Source organism: Leguminivora glycinivorella, chromosome 5 (assembly GCF_023078275.1).
Source record: "Leguminivora glycinivorella isolate SPB_JAAS2020 chromosome 5, LegGlyc_1.1, whole genome shotgun sequence".
In the NCBI taxonomy this organism is placed as follows: domain Eukaryota; kingdom Metazoa; phylum Arthropoda; class Insecta; order Lepidoptera; family Tortricidae; genus Leguminivora; species Leguminivora glycinivorella.
Window position 1 is genome coordinate 23630311 of NC_062975.1, and position 14927 is coordinate 23645237.

At 39.1% G+C, this 14927-nt stretch overlaps 1 protein-coding gene across 1 annotated transcript in view; it reads left to right on the forward strand.

Annotated features, from left to right (window-relative positions):
* The first annotated feature begins 842 nt into the window (after positions 1-842).
* LOC125225978 (titin-like) overlaps positions 843-14927 on the forward strand; it is a 47563-nt gene continuing 33478 nt past the window's right edge. The window contains exons 1-15 of the mRNA XM_048129793.1: positions 843-922; positions 2137-2241; positions 3097-3216; positions 3925-4023; positions 4921-4998; positions 6182-6274; positions 6695-6769; positions 8221-8307; positions 9054-9830; positions 10153-10230; positions 11641-11724; positions 12255-12341; positions 13255-13371; positions 13807-13890; positions 14166-14249. Coding sequence (XP_047985750.1) covers positions 2157-2241; positions 3097-3216; positions 3925-4023; positions 4921-4998; positions 6182-6274; positions 6695-6769; positions 8221-8307; positions 9054-9830; positions 10153-10230; positions 11641-11724; positions 12255-12341; positions 13255-13371; positions 13807-13890; positions 14166-14249 — 1948 coding nt within the window. The 5' untranslated portion in view covers positions 843-922; positions 2137-2156. The remainder of the gene's footprint in view (positions 923-2136; positions 2242-3096; positions 3217-3924; positions 4024-4920; positions 4999-6181; positions 6275-6694; positions 6770-8220; positions 8308-9053; positions 9831-10152; positions 10231-11640; positions 11725-12254; positions 12342-13254; positions 13372-13806; positions 13891-14165; positions 14250-14927) is intronic.

A 14927-nucleotide genomic window follows, 5' to 3' on the forward strand; every position in this document is an offset into this window, starting at 1 on the left:
AAGCAATAAAAACTAATAAACCTTTGAATTCAGATTTCTTATCGGATTGCAATAATCTAAACATCCAAATTATAAACAAATCAATTATTTTTGTAGTCGGTACCAGACCTGTTCGTCGCCTTGCTATTTTCTGTTTGCCCCACCCAACCATACGCAGGCAGGCCATATTGACTGTTTTGCAAATTTTGAGACTTCGTCCTTGATAAAAAAACGTACTCCAGAAAAAAAAACTTTTTTTCTTCACGGTTTTTTTTTCATGCTTTTTTTTTTCAAGCCAGAAAAAACCGTTTTTTTGCAACCCTAGGTATAACTTGCTCGCACTATCATCGCGTCTCTTTTATGTACACGGGAGCGACTAAATATGAATTTTTTGTTCGCTTTTATCGCCGATGTCTCACATTTGGTGGGACCAGTGTCTTATACACGTGTAATGTGTATGTATAAAACATGTTTTCTTTGTTTCACAGATTGTCTATTATCTGAACAAGGAGCAAAGAGTTCTAATACCTCAAATAAATCTATTGCGCATGATGCACAGACTTCAAAAAATGAAACAAGTATGTAAATTGATTATTTTTTATTTAGTACGTACCTACTTTATTTTAGTTGTAAATATTATATTTTATGTTTCATGTTCATGAGGATTGTAAGATATAATTATAATATTCAAATATAATGCATGTTCTTAGTGAAAAAAAATAAGTAAATAGAGATAAGAATAGAATGGAACATAAATTTTGGAAAATGGAACAAAAATTTCTATCGCCGATAGCTCATTCAAAGTTTTTTTCAGAAGATGTATGTCGTGAAAAACTTCGCCTAACCAAGCAAGCTATCTTGAAGTTCCTCGCTGGCGAGTCCTCGTCAGAAGAGGTTATACGCTCAAAGTCTTTGCCCACACTCGAAACAAAACTGGATTCCGGTGAGCAGAGCCACCCCTAGCCTATACCACAGTATAAGCACACCTCGGACACTGGCGATCAAATATATGCAAGAAGCGCGTTCCTACGCACACATCAGTGTAAGCTCGTGTAGGCGAACGCGTACCATGCTTGTATGAGTGACAGGTCGACTGGTCGCGTTCTTGACAGGCGGTAACGATAAGGTACCTAACCGAGAGCGGGCGGGCGGCACTTTCAGCGGAAAGCAGGGAGTGGCCAATGGCCACACTGTACGATAGTGCTCTTTATTATGCTTATGGTACACTGAGAGAAATTTGCATTGTGAATTTAACAAGTTCGACTTGTTGCGGTTTATCCGTTTGAATCAGACAAACGTATGTTTAAAACAATATATGTGTCAGGTTGTTTTATAAAATCGACTTGTTGATTCAAATATATTGCCGATTCAAATGACAAGTAGCTTGTTGTTTGAACCAAAGAGCACGTAGGCGCTATTTTAACCAAAAAACTTGTTGAACGAACATGAAAACTGGTTGTATTTTCTCTCAGTGTATAAGACCAGTAGGCCTAGCACATGATGGCCGCGGGAGTATGTCGCCGCGAGATAGATCACACGTCTTTGTCTAATTGTATTAATGACATAAGGACAGGTAGTCTATCTCGCGGCGACAACACCCGCGGCCATCAATGTGCTAGTACCTTTCGAGGGGCCCGTTTCTCGAAAGGTACAAGCCTTGTATTACAAGTGCGCGAACTGTCAAATCATATGGGTTGTCATGGAAACACACTTGTAATACAAGGCTTGTACCTTTCGAGAAACGGGCCGCAGGCACGGTCGTTTGATAAAGCCTATCACGTCAGGCCGTTCTTCTCGCTCTATTTGTAAGCCCTCTTCGGCTCCTTCACTTATGCCGGTCGCTGGTGACTCTGGCGAGACATTTTCAAGTAAGGTTTACATTAGTCACTTGCGCCCGTGGCCTGGTCATTGAGTGTCATTTTTATGACATAAAGCGTACAAGCGGTTAAAAATACTTACTGTTTGTAGGTTTACATTATTAATTATAACGTTTTTATTAATTATATAGCTGAGGCTCTAGTGTAAAAGGGTGCAAGTCTCGCGGAGCGCAGGTGAAAAAGGGTGTATGTCCCATGACTTATGCCGTTTTCCACCTGCGCTCCGCGAGACTTGTACCCTTTTTCACTAGAGCCACAGATAGGTACTTTCGTTTCACAGATATCAAGAATTATCACGTCATGAAGCCAGAGGCTTTGTGGCCAGCGATTTCTGAAGGTTCGAACAGCACGCCTAAACGCACAAGCTTTAGTGAGACTGTCCCAGGTTCTTATGATACTTACTTGTAGATATGAAAGTTAGGTTACGAGACAAGTATTACGGATGAATGTGGAAGGTGGAAGCGGGAGGGGAAAGCCGAAGAAAAGGTGGATGGACTGTGTGAGAGATGATATGAAACGAATACAAGTGAATGACGAGATGACGATGACGTCTGATAGAGATGTATAGAAGAAAAATTCATGCTGCGCCAACCGCAAGTAATTGGGATAAGAGCCAATGATGAATTGGCTGGCGCGATAACCCAAGATGAGTTTTGGCCTCGAGTAATAAGTTTGGCCTCACTCTTGTGCTCGAGTAAATCTGACCGAGCGAAGTGTGCCCTTGCACACTTCGATCGCTCTTGAGTGGTATCGCGCCAGCTTTCCGCGACGCCGAGGTTTTTATGATACTTTTGACGACCCTAATTACCTTAATTACCCTATTTGCAAGTGTCCTTGGTTTAAATCCCGGTACTTGTGTATTGAGTAAGTACACAAGATTTGTTGTTTAACCAACCAAAATACAAAAACAAGTGGATCTGTCACCTATTTCAATCTCCTTATTTGATCATGTATTCTTTTGATTTACCCTTCAACTGCTTTAAGAATCTATTTGGGGTTATATTTTGTTTAAATTAATTTAAATACCTAAAGACTACAGACCAGTGGCCTATTTCTCAATACTGAAAGTCTCAAGCTGAAGTATCTTTCCAACTTGTCATATTAGACATTGACTACCACTTGTATATTGTAACTTGTAGCTTCGAGAGATGGGCCCCGTGAGACTTCCGCTTGTAACTTGTAACTTTGGGCTTTTGTAAGTTTCTGAATGTCCGTAGATTTCACATAAAAGTATTTTTAGTTCCAGAATTTGGTGCGTTGATAGAGCAGTTAGCGACACAAATTTCGACCGAAGTGGATAAGTTAAAAGCGTTTTCTCAGAAATACTCAGAATTGAAACAAAGTTATAATCAAAATCAAAGTAAGTCTTACTTTACATTTTAGTTTTACGTTTCAGTTTTACTTACATACATATGTGAGTGTGTTTAGTAAAACGTCCCACTTTGCCGGTTACCATTAAGGCGAGATATACTTTATATGAATAAACTGACAAAGCGGCTTTATACTCGTAGCAATCGACCAAGTGGGCCGTTTTCACGTATAGTCACGTCTGTTATCTGGAAGAGATTGCTTTTATGCGATAAGACCACCTGTTGTTACAGATGTATTGCGAAATATTGTTCCTTCGTATTTTGACGCCAACTTGAACGTACCATGGTATTTCAGTCAGTCTCGGTACAAGAAGTAGGTACTAACGTTGAACGAACTAGCATGACACCTTCGTACACCTTTCCCACTACGTTTAAACCTGGTTTTTAACCCCCGACGCAAAACGACGGGGTGTTATAAGTTTGACGTGTCTGACTGTTTGCCTGTCTGTCTGTTTATGTGTGTGTCTGTCTGTGGCATCGCCCGAACAGATGGACCGATTTAGATTAAGTTTCTTTGTTTGAAAGCTGAATTAGTCGGGATTGTTGTTAGCCATGTTTGGTGGCAATCGGTCCATGTCGGGGTTCTTTTCATAATTTTAATTTTGTTGTTAGGTTATTATAATTTGTGTTATTCCTGTAATGTACTGTAGAGTATACTTATTAAGTTTATTATTTATGATTATATTGTTGTTTTCTAGAGTGGGCGGAGTGCGACAAATTTATAATATCCATCACGGAAACACCGGACGGGAAGGATGAAATTGTGGGCGAGTTCAGAAAAGAAAACAGTCCAACTGGTAAATTCATTACTTTCCCTTTTGATCTACCCCACTGAGTAACATCCTGGCAGGCAAACACGGTCGCGTGATAAACGATTATAAGGAATGGCAATTCTGCGACGCGAAACGAAAACGAAGCCGCGAAAGGTTTCGTCTGGCTCTGTCGCGCCAATACACAAGAGTGATAAAGATATATATCTACGAGCGTTTCGTGAGCGTTAGCGTTAGCTACGTCGTCGCCCTGGCCGCCTTTTCGCACTATTTGTACTTGTGCGATAGGGACGCACCGATGTGATAAAGTTATCCGACTCCGTCCGCTGACTGCGAATAAAACAATAGAAATTATGCTTTCCATTAGGACAAAGATAATCGACATAGTAACGAATTCCGTCTGCGCACGTGAAGTAGGTACGACGACGTTTTACAAAACACATGGCCATTTCAATTTTTGAACTCATTACCTAACTAGTGCGGTAACATAGTGTCTGTTCTACTATAAAGCCTGGCCAGTAATGACTACGCGCCATGTTATAACTATTTTTTTCATACTATACTGAACTGTCACCGCATACGTCAGAATAACAGCGCCCTCTTGACAATATTAGTCATATCGTCACTACTTTGAAACAATCTCGTATCTCACGCTGCTCCTCAAAGTTAAAACGCAGTAAGTCTATATGCATTCTATACATACTTACTACAATTTTCTTTTCATTGACAGACGAAGTTACAATTTTTTTTAAAAGTAGTGACGATATATTTCTTTTCAGGCTTTAAATACAAATTATATTATTTCAAGGACAGGCAAGTTCCCTTTACTGTGATAATGCCGCCAGTTTCCCATGTAATGGGTGCGTACCTATTCCCTTTTGGTTGCTCCTAGATTCATTAAAATAATCAACATTTTTTTTCTAGCTTGCAATGTAACATTCAAAATCACGGTTGCACCCAAACCAGATACCAGAATACAGGAAATTACCGACAAAACAAAATGTACGTATATTATTATTTATTTTAGTAAAATTTTAAGCGGAAATTTCCGCTTAGGATACTTCAAGATTTTATATTAAAGAAAAAAGAGATCTAGAGAGAGGCGAGTCATAGATGTTTTCTATGTATTTGTATACTTGTCATATACACCGTGTTTCACTTAACACTAAAAACCTGAAAACTGTTTGTTCAGAATCGAGAGTAGAATCGATTGAGCTATATCTTGATGGGGGTAATATTTTTATTTAAATTAATATTATTAGTTATTTTTTACGTGCCCATTCTATTGTACTCGTAATACATACATACATACATACATACAATCACGCCTGTGTCCCATGAAGGGGTAGGCAGAGCACATGAAACTACTCAGGTTTCAGTGCCACTCTTGGCAAATAAGGGGTCGAAAGAAAACGAAACTGTGACATTGCAGTGACAGGTTGCCAGCCTCTCGCCTACGCCACAATTTAACCCATATCCCACAGTCGCCTTCTACGACACCCACGGGAAGAAAGGGGGTGGTGAAATTCTTAACCCATCACCACACGGGTAATACAACATTGTGTATATCGCATTGCTAGAGGTTGTTTACCTTTTTCAGTATTTAGGGGTATTAATACTGGCTGGTTACTTGGACGATTATTTTTTCCGCTACTAGTTTGACGTTGTTTGTCATTTTAATCTTAATGTTTATCATAAGTCATAACAAATTGAACTCGTACCTAATTACAACCTTGTCATTTTGAATATTGGGTTTAAATTAGCTTACTGCGATTACCTGTCCAATTTGAAGTTTACTGTGATAAAGCTTTAAAGTGTTTTACAGTGACATCTTAGCTGTCTATTATAAACCTTATGTCGTTGCAGTAACGTACACAAATAAATAGTCTTATGGTTTATGATGGTAGTTAGCAATTATTTTATTGAGTGTAGAGCTAAAAGTCAAGTAGATCTGTACAGAAAATTAAAAATTCAATTTAAAAAAAAGTAACGATCAGATTAAAAGATGAATACTCTAGATGAGTTTAAAAAAATAAAAATCAGTTGGGGTGTCTGAGGTTTTGAGTGATACCGGAAACACGTTGTATATATCGTTGTCTGAGTACCCACAACACAAGCCATCTTTAGCATAAGAGAGCTGTGTAAACATGTCCTATAATATTTATTTCTTTATTTGTTTAATTAGTTATAGGTTGCAATTGCCCCGAACCTCTGAAAGACGAACCACTGAAACAGCTGATGCCGCCGTCTATCCTGAAAACTAACATGAGTCAAAAATGTATGTATTGAAATACTTTTATTTGTCTATTTACGCGTATCAGCCACTGGCCAATATGACAGTCGCTTACGCTACGACAGCTAAAATATTCTGTCCCTCTATATCACTAAGGCCCACTTGCACGAACCACCTAACTCAGGGTTAGTGGGCAGTTATCTGTCAAATTCCATATAAAACGGTGGGTTAACCCTCGGATTAACCCTCGGAAGTGTCACTTTTGACATAGATTTACGGCTCGGAATTGACACTTAATGCCAATCTACAAATAATCGGTGGCAACAAGGCATTTTTTGTGGCGCCATCTATGTGTGGTGGAGTGTAAGCGCGTTCGTAGGCGGTCGCATTTTAATGTATGGGATGGTATGGTCTTGTTATATTTAATTTATGACTGTACCTATTATAAGATTTGATTGTTTCTAGCTGCCGCTGCCTGTTACTGTGAAGCTAACTACATGAACGGACCAGCTGAAGTAAAATCAAACCATCAATATCAAGGTAAACTGAAACAAACTAAGCAGTCGCCACGCAAAAATAACTGGACACGGCTTATCGCCTTGACAATAGAGTCAAAGAGGATTGAGTATTATAGAGAGTTACTGTCAAAGTAAAATGTGTAATCACAGTGCATAGACTGCCATCTCACAGACACAGGCTTAAAACTTTTTTGAACCTCAGCTTTGACAATTTGGCCCATATTCTTAGCTTGATATGTGTTAAAATGTCAAATATTTTTGTTAGCGTCATCTAGCCGAGCGTTCCCCAAAGGTGTAACGCCATCTTGGCTACCGACCGTACCTTTTTCATTATGGTTTTGAGGTACGTTTTTTTCTTAGACTTTATCCGTCTATACGGAGTTACATTTATGTCTTTGATAGAGGCCGTGTTCAAATATTTGTGAGCACCTTGACCGCTCCGATATGTCTGATATCGACTGTACTGTACAAGCAAAGATATATCATGAATACAGCCAAAAATAGATTTTTATTTTGTTGACTATTTCACCATTTTCTTCTTTTTGGAAATGATTGTACTTTTTTTACACAGAATCATGAGCTCTTTCGATCCTGATAGGAGACAAAAAATGTCCTAAAATTTTCATTACAAATTTTCATATTCCTCTGAGGTGTGCCTGAGGTATACACGTTGTATGACAAATTGTAACACAGTGAAAAAAAATTAACTCATTTTCTTTCTCCTGCGGAATTGATAGAGCCATAGATTAAATATAAGAGGATCATACCATCCCATACATTAAAATGCGACCGCCTAAGAACGCGCATACACTACACCACACATAGATGGCGCCACAAAAAATGCCTTGTTGCCATCGATTATTTGTAGATTGGCGTTAAGTGTCACTTTCGAGCCACAAATCTATGTCAAAAGTGACACTTAACGCCTCTAATCTACAAGTATAATCGAATAAAGCTACATTTTTTTGTGGCGCCATTTATGTGTGGTGTAGTGTATGCGAGTTCTTATGCGCGTATGGGATGGTAATGGTCACAGTATAATAAAGAGTACTATCGTAGTATTGCCACTCCCACTCCCCGCTGAAAGTGCCGCCCACCCCCTCTCGGTTACCTCACAGTTACCGCCTGTCAAAAACGCGAACAGTCTACCTGTCATATTTCACTCATACAAGCATGGTACACGTTCACCTACACGAGCTTAGAATGTGTGCTAGGAACGCACCTCTTTCATATATTTGATCGCCATTGTCCGAGATGTGGTATGGTCTTCTCATATTTAATCTATGATAGAGCTCATGACCATTCTAAGTACAAAAAGTAGTAAGAAAGTAAACATTAAAAAAAAGTAAAACAGACAAAAAAAACCCGCCCTTATAGTCTATTGATTAAGTGCTCAACCGTCCAGAGCAATCCTTGTTTATTAATTATTGTATTATCAATCAACATTGGTATGAATAATTTGTTTTGTTTTAGTTAGCTACCCTTCTACTGAAAGGGTTAGCTTCTCAGATAGCCGAACGCCTATTGCGGGCAATTTCTACAAAAACAGCCAACGTAAAGGTAACTGACTTATTTCGCCGAAGTCTGTCAAATAAGACAGAATAATAATAATATTAATGTGACAGACGGTGAGACAGACAGACGGACAGAGTGGCACTATAAGGGTGCCCTTTTGTACGGAACCCTAAAAATCATCTTGAGAGACTCTCGCTAGGTGGCTGGATCAAGGGTCAGATGCAGAAGGTGCGCGTATAGTCCGATGGTTTCTCTCTCTGCAGCCTTAACCATCGGCAGCTTGTGCCCTGCCCCGCTGCTGGCGGCACCCTAAGTTAGGTTTTTCATAATTATAATACTATGTTTATATTTTTGTGTATTGGTTTGTACGTTTTTATATATATTTTTTTATGTACATATTTGTAAGAATCCTAGCCTAGAGAATGAAAGTGAATACAGTGAAGAATAATGTTTTGGACAATAGCAATCTGTTTTGAGCTGTTTTTTTTTCTAGCTCGCCGCGCTTCTTCTGTAGGAACTTCTGTAGGAAGAAGGAAATCAACTTCCCAAACAACTCTACAAAACCCGAATAACCAAACATATTACGAACACGCTGAAAACCCGATCAACCAAACATGGGAACCCCCAGGTAAACAGAATCAAAAGAAGGTTTTACGTACCTTACTCGTATCTTCAAAACTACCAAATAAAATGAAATACCAAATAAAATGTAGTTAAATGAAAGTTTAGATAGAATCATTCAAAATTACTTAGCAATCATTCTTACTTCTTTCTAATATTTTATTTTCTAGTTCGCCGCTCTTTTCTAGTGAGACAGAAATCAACATCCCAAACAACTGTACATAACCCGATCAACCAAACATACGAACGCGCTGGAAAAGCGTTCAATCAAAAATACGAACGCGCTGAAAACCCAATCAACCAAACATACGAACGCGCTGGAAACCTGATCAACCAAACATACAAACGCGCTGAAAACCCAATCAACCAAACATACAAACGCGCTGAAAACCCGATCAACCAAACATACAAACACGCTGAAAACCCGATCAACCAAACATATGAATGCGCTGGAAACGCGATCAACCAAAAATACGAACGCGCTGAAAACCCGATCAAACAAACATATGAACGCGCTGGAAACGCGATCAACCAAAAATACGAACGCGCTGAAAACCCGATCAAACAAACATACGAACGCGCTGGAAACGCGATCAACCAAAACTACGAACGCGCTGAAAACCCTATCAAACAAACATACGAACGCGCTGGAAACGCGATCAACCAAACATACGAACACGCTGAAAACCCGATCAAACAAACATACGAACACGCTGAAAACCCGATCAAACAAACATACGAACGCGCTGGAAAAGCGATCAACCAAACGTACGAACGCGCTGAAAACCCGATAGACCAAAAATATGAACGCGCTGAAAACCTGATCGACCACAAATACGAACGCGCTGAAAACCCGATCGACCACAAATACGAACGCGCTGAAAACCTGATCAAGCAAACATACGAACGCACTGAAAACCCGATGAAACAAACATGGGAACCCCCAGGTAAACAGAATTACAGGGAAGTTTTCAGGTACCATTGGTACTCGTAATAAATGAAATTTTAGACCAGCTTAATGAAGGTTAAGGTAAAATCATTCACAATGATGTGAAAATTAGTCAGTCTTACTTCTTTTTAATAGCCTTTCTTTAGTGACCCACTGCTAGTTAGAAGCCTCTCCAAATTTTTTCCACTCGACCCATCATTTTAACACAATTTTGGACAGAAATGACAGAAAAAGTCATCCAGCCTTTCCTTCGAGAGAAAAGGTGAGTATAGTGACGTGGCTCGTCGAAATATTGGTGAGCTGAATTTTTTTCTTTCTAGTTTCTTCTCAAGTAACAGAGAAACCAACTTGGCAAACACCTGCTTCAGATACAATCAGCCAAACATACGAACTACCAGGTAAACAGAATCAAAAGGAAGTTTTTACGCACAGTCAGCAACACCTATGAATACAGCCAAAGTGCTAAAATGATGTATAGGTACAGGACTTTATTGCTTGTACATTAAGGTCGTGTATACATATATATTTTTGTCCGTGTATGTGTACGTCGCGAGTTTTTTTTAAGGTTCATATGCGATGTCCATGTGTGGAATGGCTAATAATGCTTAGTTAAATAGATATCTTGAATAAAATAAATACCATAGGACATTTTTACACAGATCTACTATTGATTAAGTCCCCCGAAAAGATTCAATAAGGCTTGTCATGTTGGAACTTAAACAAAAATATATAAATACTATATATATATATACCTAGAAAGTACCCAAGACTTGAATATAATCGTATAACCAAGGTATAACATTTTATATGAGTATTAATTCGTTTTAATTCATAGGCAACCCTATCGCCGGGCGCCCTACACACCTATGAATACAGCCAAAGTGCTAAAATGATGTATAGGTACAGGACTTTATTGCTTGTACATTAAGGTCGTGTATACATATATATTTTTGCCATTTTGACTGTATTCAAGTGTGTTGCTGACTGTACCATACTCGTATCTAAAACTACCAACTACATATAACGCGAAAATTAACAATTCTTACTTCTTTTTAATTTTCGCAGAAACCATCACCATTTACACCATTTTGGACAAAAATGACAGAATGAAAGTCATCCCGCCATTTCCTTTCCTTCAGGGAAGACTTCACCTGACACAGTATAATAAAGAGTACTATCGTACAGTATGGCCACTCCCGCTCCCCGCTGAAAGTGCCGCCTACCTGCTCTCGGTTACCTAACAGTTACCGTCTGTCAAAAACGCGACCCGTCGACCTGTCATATTTCACTCATACAAGCATGGTCCGCGTTCACCTACACGAGCTTAGACTGTGTACCTATACTAGGTGCGTTCCTACGCAGGAACGCGCCTTTTCATATTTGGTCGCCATTGTCCGAGGCGTGCCTGACGCGACTCATGGAAATATTGTTTGAGATGAAAAATATTTTTTTCACCACACCAACTGGTATAGGCTCTCTTTGCTATTCGAAAACAGATAGCAAAATTGCATTTTATCCACAAGAATGCAAAGTAATTTCATACAAATTTTAACTTGATGTCTAGTTAAAATTTGTATAAAATAAATTAATTGGATTTGATTTGCTTTGATAATCAGTATTTTATTCGTGTTAGTGTGGTGAAAAATGTTGTTTCACTCGGTGGCAAAGTTCGTTTAACCTTCGTGCCTTAAATTAAAACCCTCGCAACGCTCAAGATTCCACTTATTGGAATCTTTCGCTTGCTGGGGTATCGATATTGGCAAGTGTGGTTAAACAACGACACTGTAAAGCAAATAACTATTTTCTAGTTCGCCGCGCTTCGCAAGTAACAGAGAAACCAACTTGGCAAACACCTGCTGTGGACACAATCAACCAAGCATACGAACCACCAGGTAAACAGAATCAAAGACAAGCTTGTACGTAGGTACTCGTATCATTAAAACTACCTACTAAATGAAAGTTTAGATAAAATAATTTAACACTGACTTCGAAATCATTCTCACTTCTTTTTAAATGCTGGATTTTTGGGTCGATAATATTATCAAATGATGCCTTTTGAGGAGGTAGTATTCTGCCCAAAGTTTCATCCCTCTAGGAGGGTCATATTTTTAGAACTAAACGGAACTTAATCACGTAAACACTTACATTTATAATAATTTTTTGACCCAACGTTTCGAACATCACATTGACTTCTTGGTCACGCACGGGTAGACTCTTTAGTTTCATTAATAAAAAGCATCATTTGATAATAGTTTTGACCCAAAAAGATTAGGGTCATTTTTTCTTAGGTTATCCTGCTATTCTTCTTTTCTCCACTCTGCTTTCATACCATTTTGGACATAAAATTACAGAAAAAGTCACGCCACATCTTTTCCTTGACGTGACTCGTCAAACTATTGTTTAAACAGATTTTTTTTTCTAGTTCGCCGCTCTTCTCAAGTAACAGAGAAACCAACTTGGCAAACACCTGCTGCTGTAGACACAATCAACCAAACATATGAACCCCCAGGTAAACAGAATCAAAAGGAATTGTTTGCGTACCATACCTACTTGTATGTTTAAAACTACCAACTTAGTTGAATGGAAATTTTTATTTCTTTTTAAATAGTCAGATTTTTTTTCTCCCACTGCTGGTTATAGTCCAAATTTTCCCCACTCGATCCCGCATCGGCATTTTTCCACCATATTGGCCAAAAATGGTAGAAAGTCATATTACCATTTCCCTTCCTTCAGGCACAGTATAATAAAGAGTACTATCGTACAGTATGGCCACTCCCGCTACCCGCTGAAAGTGCCGCCTACCTGCTCTCGGTTACCTAACAGTTACCGTCTGTCAAAAACTCGACCAGTTGACCTGTCATATCTTACTCATACAAGCATAGTACGCGTTCACCTACCTACACGAGCTTAGACTGTGTATACTAGGTGCGTTCCTACGCAGGAACGCGCCTCTTTGATATTTGGTCGCCATTGTCCGAGGCGTGCCTGACGCTACACATGGAAATATTGTTTGAGATGAAAAATATATTTTTCACCACACCAACTGGTATAGGCTCTCTTTGCTATTCGAAAACAGATAGCAAAATTGCATTTTATCCACAAGAGTGCGAAGTAATTTCTTACAAATTTTAACTTGTGATGTCTTAAGCTGGTAAGTACCTATAAATGATGATTTTGAAAATATTTAATAGATTGATGAATTCGATTTAGTTTGATGTTTTATAGCTAGTATTTTGTTCGTGTTGGTGTGGTGAAAAATGTTGTTTCACTCGGTGGCAAAGTTTGTTTAACCTTCGTGCCTTGAAACCCTCGTAACGCTCAAGATTCCACTTATTGGAAAATCGCTTGCTGGGGTATCAATATTGGCACGTGCGGTTTAACAACGATATTGCCCCCTTGTAAAACAAATAACTATTTTCTAGTTCGCCGCGCTTCTCAAGTAACAGAGAAACCAACTTGGCAAACACCTGCTGTGGACACAATCAACCAAACATACGAACCACCAGATAAACAGAATCATAGACAAGATTATACGACTTGTACGTACTCTTCCTCCTCCTTTCTCCTGTGACATTTCGTCGTTCATTGCCTGATCAACAAGGAAATATTGACGCTGACTAACAACCCACCACCTGTTACTCACCAACCCAGAAATAGGCACAGAATTGTCAGTGTCAAAGTGTCAACGTCACTGTGGTGAAATACCCCACTGCCTCTCCAAATTTTCTCCACTCGATCCTGCATGGCCGTTTTCATGTCATTTTGTCAGAAATTACAGAAAAAGTCATCCCGCCATTTCCTGGGGCTGAGGCTGAGGCTGGGGTCATTTTTCTTAGGTTATCCTGCTATTCTTCTTTTCTCCACTCGGCTTTCACACCATTTTGGACATAAAATGACAGAAAATGTCACGCCACATCTTTTCAATGACGAGTGACTCGTCAAACTATTTTTAAAAAACAGATTTTTTTTTCTAGTTCGCCGCGCTTCTCAAGTAACAGAGAAACCAACTTTGCAAGCACCTGCTGCAGACACAATCAACCAAGCACCTGAACCCCCAGGTAAACAGAATCAAAAGGAAGTTTTTACGTACCATACCCGTATCTTTAAAACTACCTTTTGGGTAAAATCATTAATAATATTTAATAGCCTTTTTTAGTGTAGGTACTACTGCTGGTTATAGGCCTCTCCAAATTTTCCCCACTTGATTCCGCATCGGCATTTTCCCACCATTTTGGCCAGAAATGGCAGAAAAGTCATCTTATCAGTTCCCTTCCTTCAGGGTTTGTAGACTCGTAGAAATATTGTTTAGCTGAAAAATATATTTTTTTTCTAGTTCACCGCTCTTCTCAAGTAACAGAGAAATCAATGTTGCAAACACCTGCTGTAGACACAATCAACCAAACATCAGGACCCCCAGGTAAACAGAATCAAAGACACTTACTTGTACGTACCATTCCTACTCAAATCTTTAAAACTAGACGTAGTTAACTGAAATCATTCAATTACCTAATCATTCTTGCTTCTTTTAAATAGCCTACTTTGGTGTCTCACTGCTGGTTATAGGCCTGTCCAAATGTTCTCCACTCGACCCCATTTTGGATTGAAATAACAGAATGAAAATCATCCCGCCATTTTCTTTCCTTCTGGGCATACACCCATCTTAAAGGCCGGCCACGCACCTCCAACACCTCTGGTGTTTCGGGTGTCCATGGACGGCGGTGATCGCTTACCATCAGGCGACGTTTGACTCATCCAAATATTCTTGATCCTTTTTTCAAAGTTTTTACAAGCTTATATATATTTAACTTGCCTTGTTAGTATGTTAGTTTGGGTCAAAACTTAGAAGCTAAATTTGATCCACTTTTCGGTTTCTGATCTGATGATGGAGCAGAAAAGTGGTCATAGAAACTTTGTTATGAAACGTCGTATCCCCATCGAGTAAGGGGTCTTTAGAAACTTCCGGAGAGCAGTAGATATGACTGTTGAAAGGTACAGTCGGCGATAAAAGCTTGTGCCAAAAATGTTTTTTTTTGCAAAAATACTTATTTATAGCGTCGATTATCTGGGGCAGAGGCAGACTAAAGGCAGACCTTGA